The sequence below is a fragment of the Gavia stellata genome, chromosome 17, assembly GCF_030936135.1.
Source record: "Gavia stellata isolate bGavSte3 chromosome 17, bGavSte3.hap2, whole genome shotgun sequence".
Classification (NCBI taxonomy): Eukaryota; Metazoa; Chordata; class Aves; order Gaviiformes; family Gaviidae; genus Gavia; species Gavia stellata.
In genome coordinates this window covers 19549990-19574931 of record NC_082610.1, presented here as the reverse complement: position 1 = coordinate 19574931, position 24942 = coordinate 19549990, and the positions used below count along the sequence as shown (strand labels likewise).

Here is a 24942-nt window from a genome sequence, read left to right as displayed (position 1 = left end):
TCTGTTCATTGACAAATTCATACAGAAGTTTTCATCTTGTTTTTAGAAAAAAAGGCTTTTTCAGTGGTTTTAAATCATGTAAAAGAGAAAGGCCATGAAATACTTTTGCAGTTACATGTGTCTTCTTATACATATAAAATCCATAATGACAAAGAATATACATTTAGACTTTTTTAGAAGCTAAAGCCTCTCTGTAATTCCCCATAGATAATTAGAATGCAGGAGATGCCTTTGTGGCTAATGTTGCTGTGCAATAAAACATAAACATCTCCATCTGGTGCTTATCAGCTGAGAAGCTTTTAATTTCTTAGACTCATTGTGTTTACAGTGATTGTGCACTGCATTCAAAGAACCACGTGCTCCAAGATGTAGAGACACACAGACTGATTTGTTGCCCCTTCATTGTGTAGTAAAGCACGTACTGAAAAAGGCACACATAAAACACGTGAAGAACAGTATTATGTTACACATGAAAAATGTCACCCATCTGATTTATTTGATTAATTTTAAAGCGATTCGCAAAACCCAAATTCTTAGCACATCGCTTTTCCAATGCAGGTATCTTTGTTGTTTTTTCTTTGAATCCAGACAAGAAAGTTTATTCCTTAAAGAATGAGTACTAAGCTTTCAAAATTACACTCCTTACATTTTCTCCTTCACATGGGGACTGGATTTCTTACCTAGGGTTCTGCCTTTGAATTGTGATCCAACTTTCACATAGGCCTGGAACACAGGTGATGTTTGAACTACAACTTCCAGCCCAAAAGTTGTGTACATTTGAATGTACATTGAGGACTGCCTGAAAATAGTGATGTCTCCTAAAAGAACAAGGATATTTAGAAATAGAGATTTTGATGCATAGGATATTGCAAAGTAATGATTTTAATGCAAATGTAAGTGTTCTAGCATTCTGTCTACAAGTTTTCTCCTCCCACACACAACTCTCAACAGAGGGACAGATGCAATGGAAAAGATTTTAACCTTCCTCTAAAACCTCTACTATTGGCAATTGTGAGAGAGAAGATGCTGGGTTGTGTAAACCAGACATTTAATGTAACTTGGATTTTACATCTATTCCCTTTTCTTTACCTGATCTGTAAGGTAGCCTCTTAAGTTCATCATCATCAGTAAGGAGTTCATTCTGAGAAATCACAATTTTGTCCTGTAAGAAAAGGACATGGAATCAGAAGTAATTATCTGTACTGACGGTATTCATATGTTCTTTAACTTAAGCAACTGTATTGTCAATAACCTGTGTAGTAGGAAAAGATTGATTTAAGCTTTTTCTCACGTTATTCCATACTGCTTTCAGTTTTCACTTTATACCCTAACTTCCTGAGCTGGTGTGGCAACTGAGATCTTTACTGTGTACGCATGAACTGGAACATATCTTTAGTATCTATCCCCCATAATTTTTCAGTTCAGGCTACTAGTAACAACTTCAAATATTTATTTTGCTAATCTGGTTACTGAATGCTGGACAGAACCTGCGGAGGGAATACTTACCTTTGTAGATAGGTAAATTACAGCACTAAGTGACGTCTCAGAATGAGAATAACCAGACTTTTCATATACAGCCATTAGGGTTCCATTGTGTGGCAGGCTGGAACTCTGGAGGAAAATAATGAAAAGGGAAGTCTGTGTAAGAATAATAACGATTTGTAGAATAAACGTATATCATAGGAAGACCTCAGTTTGTGTTCCAATAGGAAACCAAAGACAGACTAAAATATAGCCATTTGATATTGTGTGTTTCTAGACTGCAGCAAATTACCTTCATAAGAACATAAGTGCAAACCCCATGGAACCTGTATGATCTGGAATCAAACGTGGTAACAAAGGAGCCTCCTTCCAGTGAACATCTTCCAGGGCAGGGCAAGTCTTTGCAGTTCCATTGACCCATCGTACATTTACTGAGGAAACCAAGAAATTCCGTGTAAGGTAATTCTCATACTAAGGCACTATTTACCAGCAGAGGATTTGATCCTCCTGTCTGGAGGTTTTGCTGTAGCTGATCAACATGCAAAATCGGTTAGTGAACACAGTGTACCATATATATACATACTGAACTTTCATTTCCACTCTTGAAATTTCTTTTCTTTATGCTTTAAAAACTCGGCTACTTCCTAGTAATGGAAGATGTCATTTGTATTACCTTTCCCCTTATACTTTCTATGCTTTGATTTTCTGTCTATGTATATCAGTTGAAGTTGTTCCTCTTAATTCAAAGTTGCTGAACTCTTGTGTGGATTGTCAGTAAACTTCCCCCAATAGATTAATCATGAAAAGTGCGTTCATTGTTACAGTTCTGAGGATCAAATTCCATTATTTATCCTTTATTTTATTTCTTAGAATTATGATAGCAAGAGAAGTAACACAAAAAAAACCCTTATTCCACTCTTTTTGGAAAAAATTCCCAAATTTAAAAAATATTGTATTAAGTAATTATTTTCTGTTGCAAAACAGAAGTTTAGTTTTCAGCACTGATATGGTGATCAGAAACGCTGAGATTGCCAGAAAGCAATTGTAAATACTGGATATTTGTTTTGTACTAATTTTACCTCCACTTTCACAGAGGAGATAAAAATGCTACTGTTTTGTGTGACCTGAAGGAGCATTTATGTTTGTACAGATTAATCAGGAAATGAGACATGTACATCTTCAATTACAAATGTATGATTTGTGGCACTCAAACAAGGTGGCCTCAGAGACGGTATGACACATTTGCAGCTGCCCTCCGAAAAGTTAGGCTCAATTTTCCAATCGCTTGGTGAGGATACTTTCCATCCCCTCATGAAAGTACCTGTCGCTACTCACCAGGTCCTACATGCTGCTTTCATTGTCTCATCAGGAGCATATGTTTTCCCGTTCAGTGTACATGGACAGTCCTTAATGTGAACACATGTTCGATTCTGTGAGATGTCATCAAGGACAGTTCCTGCCAAAGAAGATAAACAAGATAAATATTTTTCCGTGTCTTTACTTACCACTAAAGCTATTATAGCTTGAATGCCTTCCAAAATAAGCTTGAGAATGCTATTCTTGCCCAGCCAGTGCCCATACTTAGAGATAGAATGTGCAGGACATTTTCTCTTAATTAAAATAAAACTGACTCTACAAGTGATAACAGTGTTTAGCTACTTTGTTATATGAAAGTGCAGACAATTGTCTTCATTTGAAATTTGAACTTAATTTGAAATAACAGTAAGCTTGAATGTTATTTTTTCAAAATTTTTTTTGCTATGACACTCTAATTAAAGTTGGAAACTTTGAAGAATGGGCACATTCTACTTCCTAGAGTACTAAGTCTAGTTTTAAATATGTAGCTCACAACACATTACTTTTGCCTACTATAAAATGGTGATGATATTGATGTAAACACCCACATCACAGTAACCTTGGAGGATATTTCAGTTCTGAAATTTCAAGAAACAATGCAAATGATAGTCATAATAACAGCTGTTGTAGGAAGTTCAGCTTGAACTATTTTAAAGGAATTTTACAAAAGGCCCATAATATTGCAGAACTTCTCTGAGGTATGCTACCTCTTGCTGGTGCCCTGAAAAGCTAGATACCTGTTTGGGATAGGAAATTAATTAAGCTTACTCAATGTATGTTATATTACAGAACTTTAAGCATGCAGCATATAATTATCCCATCACATATCATGGTCTTGTGAGGAAAATACTTTCTCAGCTCTGTTCTTGCAAATAGTGACCAAGGATCTTTAAGGACCATGACTATTCAGGACTCCAGTTATATTATGTTACCTGAGAAATGGCAGTTCTAGCAGCACAATGCCCTGAAATGCACTGCTAGTTCATTATTAAGACGTCTGTTCCACTTGGTTGGATATATGCCAAAAACATTTGTATGGGCCATTTAGGATATGATGAATACAGAAATGATACCTTCTGGACAAAAGCAACCATAGGTACAGTGACTGGAACAGCTGTACTCTGGGTTGGAACAGGTTTTAATACACGGAGAACCACATTCCTCATAGATTTGGTTAGCAGAACATTTTCCCACAGCTGCAACAAACAGTGAAAGTGTTAAGATTTTTAAAGTGTAAACATAGAAGAATCTCTCCTCTCTCATCTACCACCTAGGATGGAGACAACCTTGTGATTTCTGGCACTAACGTTCTCTTATCCTGCCTTAATATTCGATTCATCATCTGAGTATTCATCATTAGTATCATATTCACTCTAGCTTTTATTCATTTTTCATGCCCTGTTTGTTAGAAACTCCTTTCAGAAGCTTGAATAATGGCAACCAGGCTATATCACAGCCTACCCAAATCAGATTTTCTGTAGTACTTCAAGGATTTAAAGAATATAACTCTTGATCGTCTGTTTAGTTCCTGCTTCTCAGACATTATCTACTTCTCAGAATGCAGCTACCTAGCAATTCTAATATATGGAACTCAAACCATGTTTTATTATGTGATAAATTCAAGCAGAGATTTTTCCTTATCTGAAAGAGTAAAAATAAGTGAGGTAGGCAAATAGAGGTAGCTAGAGATCAGGCTGACAAAGACAGACTAAAGACCTAAAAGTTCATTACCTTTGTATATCTGGCATTTGTTTGCAAATTCTTAGATTCTCAGCTTTGGGGTTTTTGGGAAACAAGGGTTCCCATTCCCTTTTTTTTTCAAGCTTTGCCTTTTATCACTTTACTACCAGTCCTAGTAATGGTCTAGTGGCAACATGAAAACTGCTATAATTTGGAGAAAACCAGGCTATTATTTTACTGTGACTGGTAAGAATTATTGTACAGTTCTGAGAATGCACACAGTGCCTTACTAATATTTACCTGAATCTATAAAATGCCACAAGGAGTTTAAAATTTTGAAGGATTAAAGCCAATTGCAGACCAACCAAAGAATAAAATGGCTTACTAATTTATGTAAGATGAATAACCTTGGAGAAAAAGAGGGGAAAAACTATTTTAGAAAGAAGTGCAATTTTAAAGTGTCAGGGATCATAATGGAGCTTGGTAGGGAATGGTTTCAGTAAGTATGAGGAAAGACTGAAAGAAAACTCAATGTTATACGCAAAACAAAAAAAAGAGTGGCACCAGTATGTGAAGACCAAGAGGAGAATGGAAGAATATGGCACCAGAGATGCAGGCAGGGCAAAATGGTGCAAGGCCTTGTAAGTAACAAAGGTGAGATGATAGACTATGGCAAGTGAAACAATGACTTCAGGAATATAATTCCACTGGGATTTCTCTATTCTTATGCTAAAATCTAAATGGTAGCCAATCTTAAAGATTTTTGAAACAGAATAAGAATCAAGAGATAAGGAGAAATATATTCCTGTCAAAGCAATTTATTTTACAAATTTGCTACTCATGACCATATAATCATGTAAAGGATAAATAAAAATATGATTAAATGATACGCTTCTGAAGGACAATATCATATTAAGCAAGGTCATTTTGAAAGTTCCTCTTTTTTGAAATGAGCTGCATCTCTGGTTGTTTAATGTGTGAGTTGGTTTAGAAATAACAACATCAATTTAAGTTACTTTTGACTTTTTTTGTGATCAGCATGATCTCTTGTAAAACAATGAATCCTGCTACGTAACACTGACATAGATTCACGTTTCAGGTGGATTCAAAAAGACTGCAAAAAGTAAATCAGAAGTTTGATAACAAACAGGCACTTGAAAAAAAGTGTGTCTGATTGTGTACAGCTTGGAGAGTAATGGAAGATTTGCTTCCTATTTAATTCCAATCAGTAGTTACGATTAAGAAGGTGGAACGTCTGAAAATGGACTACTGAAAATCTCCTGTGAATAGAAGGGGCTATGGCAATTGGTCGCAAAAAGACTCAAAGACTTCAGAGGCCATTTAAAAGTTCTCTCTCTTCACTGGCTAATTTGCTAAGTACAATAATGAAAAAACTGTACTAAGAGAGAACAGCCTTCCGTTGGAAGTCTGAGAAATTCAACTGTTTTCACTTGGTGGATGTTTCTCTCTTTTACGGTTGCTGATCTAGATGTAGGAGCTACATTTCATGCTTCCTCCTTCGAGGCTTCCATGCTCTCCTTCTTAACACTTTACCAAAGACCACTGTTGTTCACTTAAGAAAATAATTTGTTTGATTCAAGACAGTAGAGATTTTCTATCAGTTGATTTAAATTCCAGTTAATCATCATTCTCCCTCCATGTAAGATATAGCAAGGGTAAGTACAATCTCCTGTGAATAAAACATTGGAACTTACAGCAGAAGTTTTCAGTTCTCCAGTTGAACACCATTTGATGGGACATAGCACATTGCCTTGAATACTCTGACAGCGTAGAGCAAGTGCAATTGTTTTGACCTGGCTCACTGCAGTCCTGCATATCAAGCTGGCAACGAATGACAAACCCGTCCTTTGGCACACTGCAGGTTGGTGACACCAAGTTAAGTAGCTGAGAGCAGATCATGGCCTAAATAAAAAGAGAAAGAAAATTGTGCCTAGTAGTGTTTCCCCCATGTGAAAACAACAGTAGAGTATCACCACTAGTTATGATTTTCTTGTTTGCTTTTTTTCCCTACAGTTTAGTAATATGTGTTTAACTTAAAATGCATGAGAAATTTACAAGTAGAAGGGAATATAAATCCATTGTATAACAGAAGTATCTTGGTATGTTGAATTAGTTCCACTTCTCATTAAGTTGAAAAGTAAGTAATTTTTTCAGTACCATCAATCCCTCTAAAAATGGTTGAGAACATTATCTCAAATGGGGATTCAGTTCCAGGACAACCATCCCCGATATGAAGATAGCAACATCCATTCGCCTTTGAGCAAACATGTGATATGTTTGTATTGCCTATCATGTTGCCTACTGCAGTGTGAGGTCTCAAAGAGAAGTAATGTATAAAGGTTAAACCTCCCAGCAAACAGAAGTTCTCCACCAGATTTAAGGAATTTTTTGGTGTGAATACAAGTAATATTTACAATGCTCTTCTTCCGAAAAGTAGCTTCCTCACAGGACCCACAGAAACTCCTGTTCTTTATTCCTGCTCTTCTTGTTAAAGAGATGCTACAAAACTAATGTTTCTCTGTTTTTTTGTTCTGGGAAAAGGAGAGTCTCAGAATGATTCTAGCTGGCTCTTCCTCTGTAGTAGAGGAATGGTTTCTATGTTCAAACTAAGAGATTCTTGGGTTGCTAGAAAAACACGGTGAAACTATTAAGGAAAACAGAAGAAAAATCTCCTATTTCAAGAGAAAACTTTTTAAGCATTCTGTAATTACTAGTAACCTCTATACTGGATACAAATAAGTACGTGAGTATTGCCAAGTAAGATCATATTCTTGTGAGGAAGTACAAACAGAACCAAAAAGCGTGGTCATTCCATGTAAAGTGAAATGCTTTTTAGAGGATAGCAATGAGTACTTGCCATTAGGTATATGCTGACTTTATGAATTCCTAGGTAGAAAAAAGAACAGGTTGCTGAGAGAAATTGTGAAGTTTCCATCTCCTCAGCCTGCAAGATCCACCCAGGAGATACTCAAAACCTACTAGGACACTGGTCTGCACAACCTGCTCTAGCTGACCCTGCTTGAGCAGAGGGGTTGGACTAGATGATCTGAAGAGATCTCTTCCCAGCTAAACCATTCTGTGTTTCTGTAAAATCTGTGTGGGAAACCAAAATTTGAGTTTCCCTGGTAAAAAATTTAACAGCATCATCCTAAGTAGGATTTGATTCCTGTATCTGCAAAATCTAAGAAACAGAAGCCCTTTTGTTCTGTGCTGCTTCCAAGCTTCCTCTTTCAACCGTAGTTAGATGCACCATGTTTCAGGTATGCTGATTTTCTTTTCATCAAGGACTGGAAGTGGTAGCAGTTGACAGTGGTTGGCCCTGTTATGAACGCTGTTATCTGGCAATATGTTTAAAGCATCGCTGAAAGTCCTCAAGTCTATACAGCTTATAATGTCAGGTCTCTAGTTGTTCAATAAAAAGTTCTTTAAAGCTTCACTGGTTTCCATGTATTTCCTGTGATGACCTGCATGAAATTTCAGAAAGTTGTGAGCTAAATGCTGGTAGGTTTATATGGACGATATAAATCCAGCCTCAAAAATGCCAACAAGGCCTTTTTCAAAATGTATTTTAATGCAAAGAACTCCTTTTCTTTCTCATCTCATGCTATGAAAATTTTGACTTTATCCATTTTCATGGAAGTCAGTTTTATGAAACCACTGCCTCTCCATTGTTGGTTTCTATCTACCTTTCCAACTCTGTTAAGAATCATGCTGCAGAAAAGCCAAGAAGATCTTTCTTACGTATTTTTTGTGAGGAACGGTGGAAATTGATATCTCCTCAGACAGGCAGATCTCTGATGGATCATCCATTTTTTGTAATGCAGCAAATTTATACGTGTCCAGCAATTTACCTGTAAATCGAAGGGTTATAATTCATCAGGAAGAAGCCCACATGGATTTGTTTAGTTGTTAAATAATAGGGTGTAACATAATCATTTGATAGGTATGTCAGTGATCTATGGGAGTGCTTCACTCAATTCTGAAACTCAGCGAGCAGTCAGAGCAATGTTAGTACAGTATTAAATTTTCACCTTGACTCAGTTTAACTAGTTCTCCTTCCATCCGACCTGTCCTTAGATCTTACCTTCACTCACAAATTCATTCAATTCATAACCATCATAATTTCCACACATTCCACAGGTTTTCCCCATATATTTTTTTTCAGTCAAAACCTAAAATAAAATAAAAAAAAACATTTAAAAGGATCACCCTAAGTAAAATTATCTATACAGCATTACCCTTCTCAAAAAATTCAGTTCAAGGATCCAATTAAACATGATCCTTCTCATTAATGTCAGTGACTTGATTGGAGGAAGTTTTGGAAGCAGCAACTTCTTTTCCCAATACGCAAATAGTGATTGTTGCGATTTTTTTATCTAATAAAAGAATAAAATTCTAAGACATTTGCAGAGAGCTGAAGGGGGATAATATTCTAAGGAGTCAGAAAAAATAGAAAAGGAAATGATGCTGTTTCCTTGCTCATATCTTTGCTGACAGAGCACAAATTTCAGGTTTGTTCTCTTAAGAAATTGAAGGTTACAGGAACAAAATCTGTTTTCAGATGAAGGCTATTCAATTATCTATTGCTCTGGAGAGTAAAGGGGTAATATTACTACTGGCTACAATCAATGAACTGTTATGAAAACCTTAGATCAGAGGAGATAATCTGACTATACGTAGAATAGAGTGTGTTCCCATCACAGTAGCATTTCCTGTTATATGTGTGATAGTAATGCTGGTAAATCTCTCAGACAATTTATTACATAAGAATCTCCTTGTTTTAGCAAACTTACCAATTTAGAATTCAGTGTCTTTTGTGGCATTAATATCACAGATCACACTGAGAAAATGTATCCTCTTCTCTAAAATATATCAGGGATTTTGGAGTGAAAACATGAAAAGATTCAGAAAAAGGAAAGAAACAAAGGAGCTGGCAGGAGCACCATATGGTTGAAATCAAAAGATGTCCAGGGGAAGCACAGTAGAAATGACAAAACTGTGGCATACACTATTAAATTCTACACAACTTTAAACAAGTTCAACATCCCTTTAGCAAAACATTGTAGCTGCTTGAATAGCCTGAGGAAAGTTTAAAATCTGTGAAAGCGTCCATAAATCTCAACATTGGTGGCTTTAGTTAACTACCAATGCTGGAAGTGAAAGGAACAGGCAGGTATAAAAAGCTACGCTGTTTATTTCAAGAGGAATGGATGAAGCAGGAAAAGAATAAATATCCAAATAGTAAACACATGCAAAAAGCACCCACTAAGTCTCAAGAGACCTTGTCATTCCAATAAGTCAGTGAGAATTTTCTCTTCTGCTTTATGAGAATATCTTACTAACCATGAGATAGTCATCATTGTTCCACATGACGACTAGCTCCATCTCCATCAGCTTGGCCACCAGACGGATGTTGCGTCCATAAGGTGCTATTTGAATTCCATTGCTGGTGTAAGGCAAGTTAATGACACTGTAACAAGGCGAGAAGAGAAACTGACCTTCTCATAACAATATTGTGCAGGTATTAGTTACTTTTTTTAGATGTAATACACATACAATCAGAGTACTTGCAGCAACATGAAATAGAATTTTTTTTCCTTTGTAACTGTAACATTTCCAGATACATTAAAATTTCTGTTGATTGAAAACCAGTGTCAGCAGTTTCGCAGAAGAATCACCAGGAGGTGGTTACATACTGATTATACTAGTGAAAATGTTTGCACAGGACTTGGTATCTTCACTTGGTTTGGTTTTAATAGGGTATAGTTCTATGTTTCAAGAACTTGTAATAATATAGTTTGTGTGGTAGAACTATTGTTGATTATCCTGCAGAGCTTCTATGGACCAGCCTGTTAATATAAGAATTATTGCTATGACCTAAAACTGACAAGGTTCGAGAAACCCATAATGGGAATGTTGTAGCAGAATTAGGTTTTCAACCTTGCAGCTGAATTCTAATGCTACATACTAATAACATTAAAGAACAAATATATTTTGCTAAGTACTCAGTAAGTATGTGATACAATCATAGAAGAGATGGTTGGAAGGGACCTTCTGAAGTTGTCCAGGCCAGCCTTCCAGCAGGGCTATGTGCGACACTAGACCAGGTCAGTCATGGCATTTGGTTCTTGTGAATGTAGGACAAAAATCTAAAAGGCAGATCATTGGGTTAGGCCCATAGATTTATACAGTTTTCCTGGAACATAAAATAATAAAGGCAGTTTTTCTAAATACAGTTTGCTAAATTAAGGTATAGCTGCAAGTTGTCTTTTTGTCGTGATGGTTATTGTAACCACGTAATTATAATAAGATACAGGTAATCCACAGTCAATTATTTCCCGTATCTGCATGTACTCACAGACAAAAATTCAACACTGCCTACCTGATAAAAAACCTGAAAACTTCCCTGGAGAAATTTCCTTGTATGGGAGCAATTTGTCTAGAAGAATGAATGACACAGAACCCAAAGGTTCCCATCAGTGTCATTCCTCAGTAAAACAGCTGTTTTCTGGACAGAGTAATCCTTGGAATAATGTCAACAGTCAGCGGTCTCATACACAAGGACTTCTTTATAAGCCTCTCCAACACTTCTCTGTTGGTTGTATAGTTCAAAGTTTCTCTTGTACCCTATATATGTGTTACGTTTAGCACAGAGGGTTCAGAGTTATCCAAGTCTCGAATCAAATGAACTCTAAGCAAAACACAGGAATTTCAACTAATATCTGCTAAAGGGTATAAGCCATTTAATCTGTGCTTGTAATAGAGATAAGCATAAGCAAACTGGTAGTATCTAGGAGACGCCTGTGAACTGTTTTGGCCTGAGAAGGTTAGTTTATCCCTTTGCCTACACAAATGTGCTCTAAGGTTGATTCAAATAACTGCAAACGAAATACTTATCTAGAGAGTTCAATGCTTGATAGGAAGAAATGGGAGTAGAGTCCAGTTAGGTGTGCTAACTTCTGTAATTTGTTAATTCATTTTTGATACAAAGTAGTCTTCTTTAGTGCAACTGCTAGAAACCTCCTTGCCTTCTCTGAAAACTTTTTTCCCATTCATTGCAGAATCTTACCCAACACTCCTGACAGAAATGCTGCCTTTCTCAACAATGACCACCGAAGGTCCCAGCTCGATAATGATCCTTGCAATTTTTTTGTCCAGCCCACGTCGGAACTGAATGTTGAAGTCTGGGCTGGTTTCATCACATACAGTTGCAAAGATATAGTTGCAGGTCCCAGTGAAATCATACTGGTATTTATCAAAGGTTGAAAAATGCCCTCCACCCCAGGTAGAACAGGAATCCTTGCTCAAAACTATAAAAGTGAAAGAGAAAGATGCATTTAGACCTCCTAACAGCATATTTGCTCATTCTGATTGCCATTTCAAATATAAATAGCAGGAAAAGCTGGTAAGCTTCTACTCAGATTAATTATGTAAACAACATCCCAGCCATTTTTTTTTGTAACCTCAAAATTTCCTCTCAAGTCAGGAAGTGAAACAATAGTTGGAGTCAGAGCAATATTCTTATTTACTGTAAGCAGAGGAGAGCTGCCTAGCTTCCTCACTTGAGAAACACCTTCCGTCTCCTTTATGGGCAATATAAAGGTTTACCTTCTTATTTCAGTCTGCTCGATCTTTTTGCAAAGGTGACAGCTTGCTACTGGAGAGACCTTTAACATCTCAGGCACAACATTTACAAAGCTATCTATGGAATTACTGTATCGTGATTCATTGCATTGCCAGATCATTAGATATCCAAAGACAGTCTTCAAAGCCCAACTGTACGTGCCCACTTTTTTGGCTCTGTGTTTGTGTGACAAAGTTCCAGCCAGTTTTGTAAATATATGGAATGTTTTAATCAGTTTTCATTTTTAAAAAGTAATCCCTTTTCATCTGAATGAACAGATTCTAGGAGATTGAAATGAATCATATTAAAAGAGATACAACTCCAGCGCTTGATGTTAGATATTTCTATACCTACTTAAAGCATTTGAACAGTCCCTCTGAAGTTGATAGAACTACTGAAGTAAGTAAAATCATGTCCTTGGTTATATATTCCCAGACTCAGATCGTTACTTTTAATTTTTCAATTATTTTTGCTTATGGAGTTATATGAAGCTCAGGTATCTTAGAATATATCTTAAAAGCACAAAGCATCAGGTAAGTTCAGCAAAGTCTACCTGTAATTTATGTTCACTGCTTTAAAGTCAAAATATTTTTTTACTCCTGAAGGGTGATCAAGTGACTACAGAATGCTACTGTTTTTATTCAGGTCATGTAGAAAATACTGTTTCCCAATGAACTGTTACCTGTTGGCATAAAGTACTCCTCTTCCATACTTCCGTGCTGTCCAGAACGTCTGACTGGAAAATAGGAATTGGCTAATTGTTATCATTGATCCTTCATGCCCAATTCCAGCTAGTTTAATATCTCATGCTTAAGTGATACTGACCAGCAAATCCCAGCTTTTTTAGAGTGAGCCAAGGAATGATTACCTGGGGTTGCACAATGGTCAGAGTGCAATAGGTTCCCCTTTCTTTAAATATAAGAGTGCATTCAGTGTACTTGTTTTTATTGAAATCTTATCAGAGAAAAATAACACATGGGAATGCCAATAACTCAAGAAAGTTTAAAACTAGATTATATATTTGTCTGTTGAGTTCAGTTTTTATTAAGTGATATCTAGGGATTTTCTTTTAATTTGTGTATATCCCTGCCCTACTGTTCCTCTTGTTGTAAGAACAGAAAGAAGAGAGAGATGACTTGCTGAATATTTTTTTTTGGCTGATCACAAGTACTTAACTATTTTTACCTTTAGGATGAACTTCATGTAGCTTTTCCATGCTTATGCTGAATGAGGATTCACCTAATTCAAGCCACTCTCTGCTGCTTCTGACTGAAGAAATGCTTCTCATTATAATAAATTTGCATTTTATATCATTCTTTTTGTTCTACACCTCTGCATTTTCCCCAGACTAGATTAAGAATTTCACTGTCAATCACAGCAACTTTTGGAGTGCACAAAGTTGTGTTTTAACAGTATGCAACAGTAAAGCTCAGTATTTTATCGTAAAACATTAAGGTTATGGATTACTAGGTAGAACATCTGTAAATACAATATGATAGAAAAATTGTTCAGAATATTAGGACTGATATCCATATTTATTTTAGAAAGGATCTAGTGAAAATTATGTGTTTTCAGAAGGGTTATAGCCTTCTGTATCCTGCCTTAGCAGAGGAACAGCACATCCTGTAAAATACAGTATATCATGTTAGCATGATGACATTTATTCATTCTTGTCATGGATGTGGAAAACTAAATATTTAATGAATGAAATTTAAATTGAAAAGTCAGTGCCTCACATTCATTCAGAAAAGAGCATGTGAAAAGTTGTATTGGTTTGGACCAAGGGTTGATGTAGCTTGGTATTTTATTTCCAGCAGTGATTGTTAAGAGACTGCCGAAGGGAAGAGTACCATCAGGTCAAGCACATATACTTCCCCAGATACTCTCTCAGTCTCCAATTATTTTCAATTCAGGGGATTTTGTGATGCTATTGGGATTTGACGGCTTACCCCCCGCCCTTGTGCTCTGGCTTCCAAGTACCTGTCCAGCCTCCTTTTGAACCAAAGTGAAATTTCTTTGTAACAGAAAACACCACAATCACTGCTGTCAAAAGTTATGAGTTAACATTTTAACGATAACCACATTTCTAACAGTACTTCTGATAGCTAATATTTTTAGTACTTTAAAGCTATAATATGCTAATTATTTTGTGCTTTGGCATGGCACACATTTTTACGCAAGTAAGATAGTAGTATCTTCCTATCTTTTGTATTTCTCAGACTCAGAAGGACTAGCACAAATTTGCAGTAAGTAGGTGGCTGGAGTTAATTTTGCTTACAGATTTGAGTGCATGCACACAAACCATTCTTAGGAGTTAGGTGAAAACTTCTGGGAAACTACCAGAACTGTGGCAAGAATCACTTCAGCTGGCACAGCTGGATGTTGAAGCAGAGATCTGTCCATACCCTGACTCCCCACTGGCTGCTGGCTATAAAGGTGAGGAAGAACTATTCCATATTCTGATCTTTCACTTGCACATAAATTTGTTTTAACCTGCAGTCTTTAAAATAATCTCATAGATCTAGTCTATATGGAGAATCAGCTTTATTTCATTTCTTGGATTTTGCAGCATCAAAAGAATCAATTTCCTAAATTCTTAGATAATATTAGGCAGTAATCTGCAGGAATGAAAATCAAACAGGTCACACAAATGACCTCAATAGCAAATTTCTAAATGTGGAAGGCCACTAAACTGCTCACCGTTTCTATCCTTAGGCATCAAAACCTCAGCATGGCACACTAAAGCAGTTTCCAATTACTGTAAAACTTCCCAGAATAAGACAACATATTTTACCATCTTTTTATAGGCAAACTCTTCATTCAGAATTTCTAAAACTAATGCTTTAAAACACCTGCTCCTTGAGGCAAGGACTTATTTTTATTATGTGTTTTGTACAGTGTCTTCTGCAGTATGGAATTGATGCTGAATGGAGTTGGTACTCACAGTTGCAATGTGAACATTAAATACCAGGTCAGACACTTACTTCCTTGCAGAGATTCTTTCTGTTTTTGGAGAAAAAAGTGGGGCCAATAATTGCCTTCAAAAGCTGTGAAAGGAAAAAGACAACAGGAAGACATTATCCTCTGAGCACAAGTTGAATATTTGTATATTTATTTATTCAGTTTTAAACATGGTACAAGTCAAAGCCGGGTCAGCAAATATGAAATGTGTCCTGCCACACAAAACTGAATGGAAATTATAGTGGAAAACCACATAATTCAGCTTGTAATAAAAAATTCTTCTGCAACCGGTAAAATGTTACCAAAAGCTGCCAGAAATCCTATGCAATATGGGATTTCCTGTACTTCATCCTCAAATCCTGCATTCCTCATTAGAAAAATGTGGGATAAATCTTTCCTCATGTTTTTGAATTCTTATTCCACCATCTGGATAGAAGTAGTGGAGGGAACAGCCAAAACTGGGAAAACATGGGAAAAGTAATGTCCCATGTGTTCTTCACAAGAATCATGGGATCTGTAGCTGAAGAGTGGGAAATCCCCAAACCTAGTTGTTGCTTTTGCTGCTCCTGTTAAGGCAGAATGATGAAAGCTGTTACCTGTTCCCTTCCACACACCTCTTCACAAAGCCTGTTCTGGTTATGAGAAGCCAAGGAACATGTAGCAAACGTGGAGTACAGTATGGTCCCTCTTCCATCACAGACCCAGGCCTACTACAGGTGCACAACTGCACCGTGATCTCATATGCACCCAAAGGTTCCTCCACCTAGCAGCTTGCTTCCTTCCCAAAGTGCGAAGAGAGTAAGACATGTTGAAAGGGGCTGCCACCGCCAAGCTACAAGCAGTGAGCCCTGTGCAGGGACAGAGGTGGTGCATGCATGGAGTCAGCTTTCATAGAGTCAATAGCTGGATGGCAACAACCAAAGCAAGCTGTAAGAAAAAGGAGCCAGGGTGCTTCAGAAACGTGCTGCTCATTTTTAAAGTTTGTCAGGTCCAGCATTTTTTAGATAGCAGGAGCAAATATCCTGTAGAAACCATATAATTCTCTATTATATGTTTAGGATCTTTTGCAATGGAGAAAATAGGAGGGTATGTTATGGCGGAAGGTTTCTTTAATCACATAAACCAGGCCAAGTCTACATACATATCTATATATACACTACAGCTCTGCAGGCTTCTGTTGCTTCCTTATATGCTGAAGAGAATAAAAGCCCTAGGGAGCTCACCAACTGTAACAGACTCTCTAGCCAATTCCATGCTGTGCTGCTGAATGTGAGGTAATATTTATCATGTGGTATGTCAAGGACTGTAGGAAAACAAGTGAGGTTCTGCCTTGTACGTGAGGCTAGATTAAAGCACAAGAGGGCAAGCCAGAGAGTAAGAGTTTCAGCACATGCCTTTGCTTTGAATCTGAGATCCAGACATCTCCAACTTCCCCATCAGCCTATCACACAGAATCATTAAGGTTGGAAAAGACCTATATGCCTCAGTTCTTCTCTGAAATAATACCTACTGAAAAAGGTGTTATCTGGATAAACTAATCTCAGCTTTTAAGAACTAAAGTACTACACTGGTGGAATTGTATACAATGAATACCTAGACAGAAGGGAAATAAGTCAAGGGTGTAAGTTCAGTGACAGAAGTGCTCACACCCCAAATGTTGTTCTAGTAGCTTTAAATTACATTCATCTCAGCCAGTTCCCTAGACTCTTTTCACAGGCTGTGAAAATAAATACAAATTTGCTGAGTACAATTTGACTTGCAAAATATGTGTCTAACATGAGACAAATGGATTATACACAAAAATTTTATTTCTCTCCATTGGTGTAAAGGAAACCTTAGGTGATTATCTGTGGTGTAAATGCCAAGGCAGAAGTTCAGTGAGATGTATTCCCTCTATCCTTCTTCCTAGATATTGTCTCCATTTCAATGGAACAGCACTCTACAAACAAAAAACGAAACTCAAGAGTACAACGTAACATGATTTTTCTAAGTTGGAGTAAGTTACCAGCATAATAACTTCTTGATAAACTAAACAAGAACATTTCCACAAGAAAGAAACAGCACAAAATGATCTCATTAGCTGTTGAGTTGCAAGCTGTTATACTCAGTTGTATGGCCAGCACTTCAACCTCCACAGTTGTCTGACACACTCATCAGAAAATCATTGTAGATCCTACTCACGCTGCTGTGTCCTCTATAATTGGTCAGCACTGGCCAATGATTGTTTGAAATTTTGCCAGTGTTTCAGTACAACCTCCATGGTCGGCCTGCAACTCAGCAGGCATCTCCAGAATACAGCATGCCTCTTCCTCTGTCCTTCCAAGTTCCCAGTGAGCCACGCATCACAGTAAGTGCACCACAAAAAGTCCATTTGTGTGGCTATCGAGCTAATACCCTTTACACCTAGAGTTGCTGCTGCCTTTTTTGAACCCCTTGATTTTGGTATCTCCATTTGTTCAATAATCTATTCTTGTTGGTTTAACAGTTTTGCAATCACTACAGTTTAATCCCAAACTACAAACACTACATTAACGGGATTTAAGAGCATGTAACAGTCGCCTTCAGAGGATATATAATTGCAGGAATTGAAGATATGCCTAAAATGTTATTTCAGGTGAGATCTATCTAGAGAGCTTGATGTAAAACAAAAAGTCTAATACTTCACGGACAAATATTTTGGATCACAACAGAGAGTTTGGTTTACAAAGCTTACCTGTAAGCTTTTCAAACTCAAAATTCATAAGTCTAAGCATGCCAAACAGTTACCAAATGTTATAAATACACCAGGTTTTGTATTTAGATTAAAAATTGAATGTAATAATCATTCTGGATTACATGGAGGTGTGCAAGAGTTATACTGAAAATAAGGATATGAAATCCACTTTAACATTTTGCTCAAAGAATGGTTAGTAAAACAAATACAGAGCCATTTTCTGACTATCTGCCAATCAGTCTGTATCCTGTCCGATCAAACTATTAAACTAATTACAGTACGGTAATTATTCTCAGCATTTACATTCTGTTTCTCACACTTAACTCTGAAGAGATTAGTAAAATCATCCTGGCAATTTTATTAACCATTCACAACCACATGAAATGGTAGATTGTATAGATGCAGCAAGTGCTGTGGCCCGTGTAGAAGCTGTATCTAGCAACCATTTAGGAATTTTCCATTGAAAAGGCTGTCCTAGTGGTAAAGGAGATTTCTAAACTACTGAAATCTTCCTTACTGACATTTTAATATTACTGCAAGTATTCAAAACAGAATGCTTTGAGAAATGAGACGATCCTGAGTTGACATGAAATACTTAATTTTTAATTAGCTCAATAGAACTTTAAACAGACTTTCACTTTTCTTAGATAAAGGAAGTTTTACTTTCAATTCCTACTCTACTCTAGTTGGCCCGACTTCCTTGAGAATTATATCTGTCAAAGTGCAGTTTCTGTGTGGTCAGTCTATCTAGTTCTCGACAGCAATACAATCCAGACAGGGAACCTGACTTACTGTGAAGAAATAAGTCATTTTTCCTATATTACAGTTACTATGAGACATCCCTATGGGAAAATACAATTTCATGTTGTAATGACTTCAATCAAAGTATTTCACATCAGCTAAATGAATGAAAACAAAACATTTCCATTTGATGTAAAACATGGAAATGAAATCTTTTTTGTACTTCCAAACAGAAATAATTTGGGACTTCTGTTCTGTAAAGGGTTCAGTTTTTAACTTCTCATTTGGGACAAAAAGAAATGTTGAATTGTCGGAAGTTCAATTTAATCAATGAATCAGCATCTCTTTCTGAATAAAAGCTAGAACAGTTTTAATCTGTTTTTAAACTTCTGTAGGTTTTTTAAATTAGGTTAATGCATGTTTACTGCTTTTTTTGAGTTTTTGAGGGAAAGAGAAAGTGGGTCTTCCAGTTCCATCAGACTTCACATCAAATATATGTTCTTACAATGAATATTGACAACTGTAGTTAAAGACAGACTTAATGTATTGAATTTGGATGCAGATCCATGATGAGGAGAATTGGAATTCTTCCTTTGATTTAACTCATTCTAAAGAGACAAAACTTGGATCTAGATTTTGAAACAATGAGCCTCCTGCATGTTGGCCAGTTTTAGAACATACAGATCAGCCTCTTACAATTCAGATATGCCTCCAACAATTGTCTGATTTCAAAATCTTACGTGACAGAATGAAATCTCTATTTGTTTTCATAGACTCCAACCTTGCATGGCATTTCAAGGCCCCAAAATGTTGATACATCCCAAAGTGAGAAGACTGCTCTGCAAGAATTTTCTAGATCCTACTTTTAGGCTTTTATGTTTAAATTCAACTGAAGTTCCATCCTAGACAATACAGTCCTTTATAGTGAGGCCCTATTTGTAATTGCCAAGTTTATACATAAAGCTTGTGGCTGAATAGGGTTCAACAATAATTTTCCATTTGATTGCAAATATTAGTGTTTATAGTAATACATCTACTCATCTAACATATGAAGTCATGTAGATTAATAACTTGCAGGCATCTACATTTGAGGTTAGGACCCACGTTCAGGTACTTGACTTGATCTTGGTTATAATGGTGCTAATACAGTGAATAGAGTTATACTTGATTTATAACAATATAGCTGAGATTAGAATTGGCTCTGAGAGTCTACAAAAGGGTTGAGTTGCTTATATTTTGATTTTTTTTTAGTGCTACAGTTTAAGTCAGTGATTTAAGAGTAATACATGTCCTTGTGCAATTTGAACTATATGGTTCATTAAATGTAGTAAATACAATACAGAAGAAATAAATTTAACTTTGTTCAAACTAAAGCAAGTGAAGTATGCTTGTTAGCAGCTTGCAACATGTTCTTGAAATCAGAATTGTAACAACTGGTAATTACAGAGAATATACAGGAGAGATAAAAAGAAACCATTATCTTAAGCAATGCCAAACCATGGCAAAAAAGGCTCACTCTCAAAGAATCCATTGAAAACACTGCAGGAAGAGGAATAAGAAAGAAGATGGAGTAGCTACAGACTCAATGAATTTACTTGTCAAGTCTTTTTAAAAAATTACACAGTCATCCGATATTCAGACAGGTTGGATCAAAAAAGTAAGACAGAGCCCTTTAAAAGACTAAAGAATTATACTGAATAATATATGGAGGAATACTTTAAGAGTAATGTAAAATTTTTAGACTGGAATAATTTGCCTGTTTTCCAGCACAGGACTCTTTCTATCACATCATTCTTCAAAAAAGTAATGCCATCCCACAGCTCATACTTAATACTTTTTGCCGTTTGCATAACAAAGGAAAAAGGTTTTGATCATCAACCTACACAGAAGGTATACAGCTTCCACAATGACATCACTAGAGCACTGCATCATGAATATCTGAAAGATGAAGGCACTTGGCAGCTTGGAAACACAACATAAGTCCATTAAAAAAAAATCCCCTGTATCTAGGGAACAAGTTTCAGGGAATGATCCAACAAATCAGTAACCACATTTCTAAAAAAAAGTTAAGAACAAATAGTTCTATTTCAGTCATGTATTTATTAAATATGCAGTTGTGTTTTAAGATGCAGTGAGGGAGATGAAAATGTGTAAACTTATTTCTGATGGTCATGGGAAAGGAGAGCAAGACCTGAACCTCATGTGTTGTAATATTACAACGCAGTCACCCACTTTGTTTCAATACATGCGTATTTTCCTTCAAATCATATACCGAGAGGAAGACAGGCATCTTAGACTTACCAGCAGATTGCAGAAAACTGCAGAAGATGAGCAGTATAACTGTTGGAAACATGATGCATGCCCTAACTGGAGAGTTTTTTTCAGTACTCTCCTCCGTTCCAAATGGGCAGTGCTGCTGCTGCCACTTTCTAGGCTTACCTCTTCAAGCTTGGATGCTTTATATATAGAACTGCAATGCCCTCCCTCATTCCCATGGCTTTCAGAAACTGCAACAGCAGAGCACCCGCCAAACAGGATCTCCTCTTTATCAAGTTCAACACACCTAAATGCCGTTTAGAAAGAAAAGAAAAAAGAAAACACAAACCTCCTCCAGTTCATTATCATTCTTATAAAGTTTTTATAATGGCTTCTATTTGTAACAGCTCAAACACATTTAACTTCATTTACTGAACAAATTTGGTATTATACCCAAAAGCAATATGCAAAAAGACAAATAATACACAAATTATGATCACTATCTGATAGGAGAGGAATAATATTGGACCAGTACACAAAGTGGAAGAATGAAGTGCAGGAGTTTTGGAACTTATGGAAAGAATGTGTGGATACAAGATGGTAGGACATGATCTCAGATTTTTTATTAACTCTTCTTTCATTAACTTTTATTCAGTCTCCTGAGTGATTGTGTTCATCTCTCTCTTGTGTGACTTTTTAAGCAAAATGATAAACTTTGCCTTGGTAAAGTCCATGGTACAAGCACAGGAATAATACAGCTTCTTTCCTGAGTTTGCAAGGGAGCTAAGTATGCTCTTGCCTAGGGCAGAGGGCAATCTATGTTACAAAATGGAAAAGACTGTTGCACTATCGTACTTTGGCAACTCTCATGAGTTCATCTCCACCATCCTACCAACATCCCAAAAGATCAGTTCCAGTTCTGTTGGATCTCTCCACATCAGAGCTGAAATGTTGAATGCACTGGATATGTTCACTGTATCACTGCCACCACTGAACTGACACAATGCAATAAGAACTTTACTTGTTTGACCCTGTCATTTTTCACTAGCACAGTAATTGCTTCATGAAGAAATAGTCTAATTAGAAGAACTTTCCCCAAGAAATATAAAAGGTATGGATTACCTGTTCATATGAATTTCTTCAGCCTTTCCTGTTTCACCTGTGCAATACTTATTTTACGTAATTCATTACTTTTCTGGATTCCTGTTGTTTTGTCCTTCTGTGGTATCATTCTTTTGCTTAAAAACTGGCTCCTCACCATGTTGTCCCAGTTATCCCTTCCAAGTGGTGCGAAGGAGAGACAGTAACCATCCTTTAATGTAATTTCAGCCCTGGCTCAACCTGGTTGCCATTAAAATAAAAACATTAAATTTTAAGTGAAATGAAGGGCTGCCTTATTTTTTTTTGCCTTTTCTTTTCTTTCCTTTTTTATTTTTTTCCCCCTGGCAGCTGAAGGGTAAAGTATATGGTTGTTGATAATAGAATAGAATTGTGACCCTAAATTCCAAAATTTCTGTTGAAAGTTTTCTGCATCTGCCTTATAACAAAATAAAGTAAATGAACAAAATCAAGAAAAATTCTTTTTGGTCAGAAAAAAAATCTGTTTAGTTAAACCCCAGACATTTAAGAAGGAATTTTACACCTAGTATTTGACCATTTGATACATACTGATCATTAGCATATCCCATGGTTTCAACTGGATTGTGAATATTTAGTATTGAAAACCTCCACAAGAGAAGACAAGAACAATCTCATCACCTTTGACTCTGTTGCACTCGATACATCATTTTTTTGTTTACAGATCCTTTTCACGTATTGCACCTTAACATAGTTAAAATAATTGAACTTCTAAAATTAAACGTAATAATGTGAGAATTGCCATTTGACTCCAGTATTTAAATCTTGTATGTGGCTTTTAGGTAGCTCCCTTCTGGGATGTGGGAGTTCATGTACTTTAAAAGTGTATGATAACTGCTCAGCACTTTCTGAATAAACAGGACCTTTTTCCAAAAGGTGTCAACATAAATACCCCATATCATTTGTCACTTCTGAAAATCTTGACCAAAGTGCAAAAATAGTAAGTTGTCAAAACAGCCTGAATAATTAGATTGATAGCACAATAAATTTGTAGTTCTTAAGGTTTCACCACTGTACATATTACATTAATTTCTGGCAAATCAGCTCTAAGTTCTTAGTAATGAAATCCAAACCAGAATTTAATTTTTCACACTTTTAGGAAATAACTGCTCTATGGAGATCAGGAACTGTAGTGCTCCCTAACAACTCAAACTTGATCACTGATAGTGTCATGCAGAAATATACCTTCCTCTGACATAAAAGCTGAAAAAAATTTCATCACTGTAGTCAAACAGGTATTTATTTTCCTTTGTTATACATCTACATACTCCTTCTGTCAAGCAGTAATAAATGAAAACAGCTGATATCAATGAGCATTCCATGACTTGCGCATTTCCAGAGCTGGGCACTTGAGAGCAACATTTTTGGTATTAAAGGTACCAGACTCACACCTCATGGAACTAAGATCACCAGTAATGTGTGAGAAGGCACCAAAGCCTTTATATACCACCTAACAGCTAATTTTCCTCTTCCATTACCATGCCTTCAAGCTTTCCTCTGTAACCTTTATGTTTACCAAGACCTTTTATGCCTTTATTATAGGAACCTTAAGAAGAACTCATAAAATGCAAATACTGGCAAAAGTTATTACAAATACTAATCCAAAATATTGTTGATTTCAGTTCCCCATATTTGTAGCAATGTTCTTAGCTGACACTTATTCTATCTGAGAAGCCAGGAAAAAGGTTTTACCTTCAGCTATCCTGGAAGGAATTTCACTGAATCACCCTAAATACTTATGATTCAGCAAGTAACTTGTTATTTTAGGAGGACATCCAATGATGATGTAAATACAATTAATCAAAAGCAGCCATCTACAACTACATTTAAGTCAGAACTCCAGACCAAGATAAAAGCATTTGCTGCAGGACTATGAGAAGTGACTAAGTCTGCAGTACATGGACAATTATTTTATGTGGAAGAGCTTTGTGAAAAATTGTCTATCCAGCTGTAGTGAGAGAATGATGGGAGAATTAATGTGGGTTTTTTGCATGTCATAGTTATAACTGATTTAGTAACATCATTAACTGTCAGAAACTGGCATTGTACAGGTGAACAGGGATTATTGTGGCCATATACATTATCCAGTAAAAGTTTCTCAGTATTTATGTGTAGTTTACTTTCCAGCATCCTGTATACTCCTGGAAGATTTTGAAATATCAAAGGAATTTATGTTAAGCCAGAAATTACACATATTGAGAGGGTCATAACTCTTCAACTAAGTAACAGACCATCTTGCACAGTTTAATTCATCTAGGAAATTGTAGGTATATAAATTCTAGAATATTTTTATGCTTTTATGAAGATCCCCAAGAAAATATTCCACTTCCAGTATTATACTCCTTCTTTGTGTATGATTTTAGCAGCCTTGCATATATGTGGATAAGTAGCTATGTATCTTTATAAAGAGTCAAACCAAAATACAGCACTTGATTAGCCCTAGGCCTTGTGGGTGTTCAAGTAATTTCTAACTTTTGAAGCTCCTGCCTATAAGGTTCCTTCGCTCTTCCTGGTATGTAAAGGTACTGGCTACAGCTTGATAGCAATCTGACACAACAGCTGATCTGGTGGGTTTTTTTTCTTTCAACTCCAATATTTGATTTTCTATCTTATTCAAAATTTAAATCATTGTAAGATATATTAGTTTAACATGAGACTACTAAAATCGTACATACTATAACTTCCAAATTGTTGTAGATGACTGGCCTTCCAACAAACATTTCAGAATATCCATGACAGCATTATTTATGTACAATGAATATAACATATCTCAGAAATGCTGTATCAGAATTAGGTAAAATAAGGCTCTTGAATACGACTGGGTTATCTTTATGACTGAGACATTCCCTATGACTGGCAGGGCAATCTCCGTTTCTATCCACAATTGTAACATTTCAGTAGGAAGGTTTGATATTCCAGGGAATCTTGTGGGCGTTTTTTTGGTATAGACTGTCTCAAGGTAACACTATTC

General features: G+C 36.3%; 1 protein-coding gene across 1 annotated transcript in view; it reads right to left on the bottom strand.

The window, feature by feature from the left end:
* The window catches only part of MUC6 (mucin 6, oligomeric mucus/gel-forming), a 59767-nt gene extending 38836 nt beyond the window's left edge, over window positions 1-20931 (bottom strand). Inside the window, exons 1-13 of the mRNA XM_059826026.1 lie at window positions 20880-20931; window positions 15148-15210; window positions 11609-11849; window positions 9883-10009; window positions 8624-8711; window positions 8281-8390; window positions 6234-6441; window positions 3912-4034; window positions 2818-2938; window positions 1775-1913; window positions 1507-1611; window positions 1090-1162; window positions 681-818 (exon numbers count right to left, since the gene is read on the bottom strand). Of these exons, the coding sequence (XP_059682009.1) occupies window positions 681-818; window positions 1090-1162; window positions 1507-1611; window positions 1775-1913; window positions 2818-2938; window positions 3912-4034; window positions 6234-6441; window positions 8281-8390; window positions 8624-8711; window positions 9883-10009; window positions 11609-11849; window positions 15148-15210; window positions 20880-20931 (1588 nt within the window). The remainder of the gene's footprint in view (window positions 1-680; window positions 819-1089; window positions 1163-1506; window positions 1612-1774; window positions 1914-2817; window positions 2939-3911; window positions 4035-6233; window positions 6442-8280; window positions 8391-8623; window positions 8712-9882; window positions 10010-11608; window positions 11850-15147; window positions 15211-20879) is intronic.
* Window positions 20932-24942: the final 4011 nt, after the last annotated feature.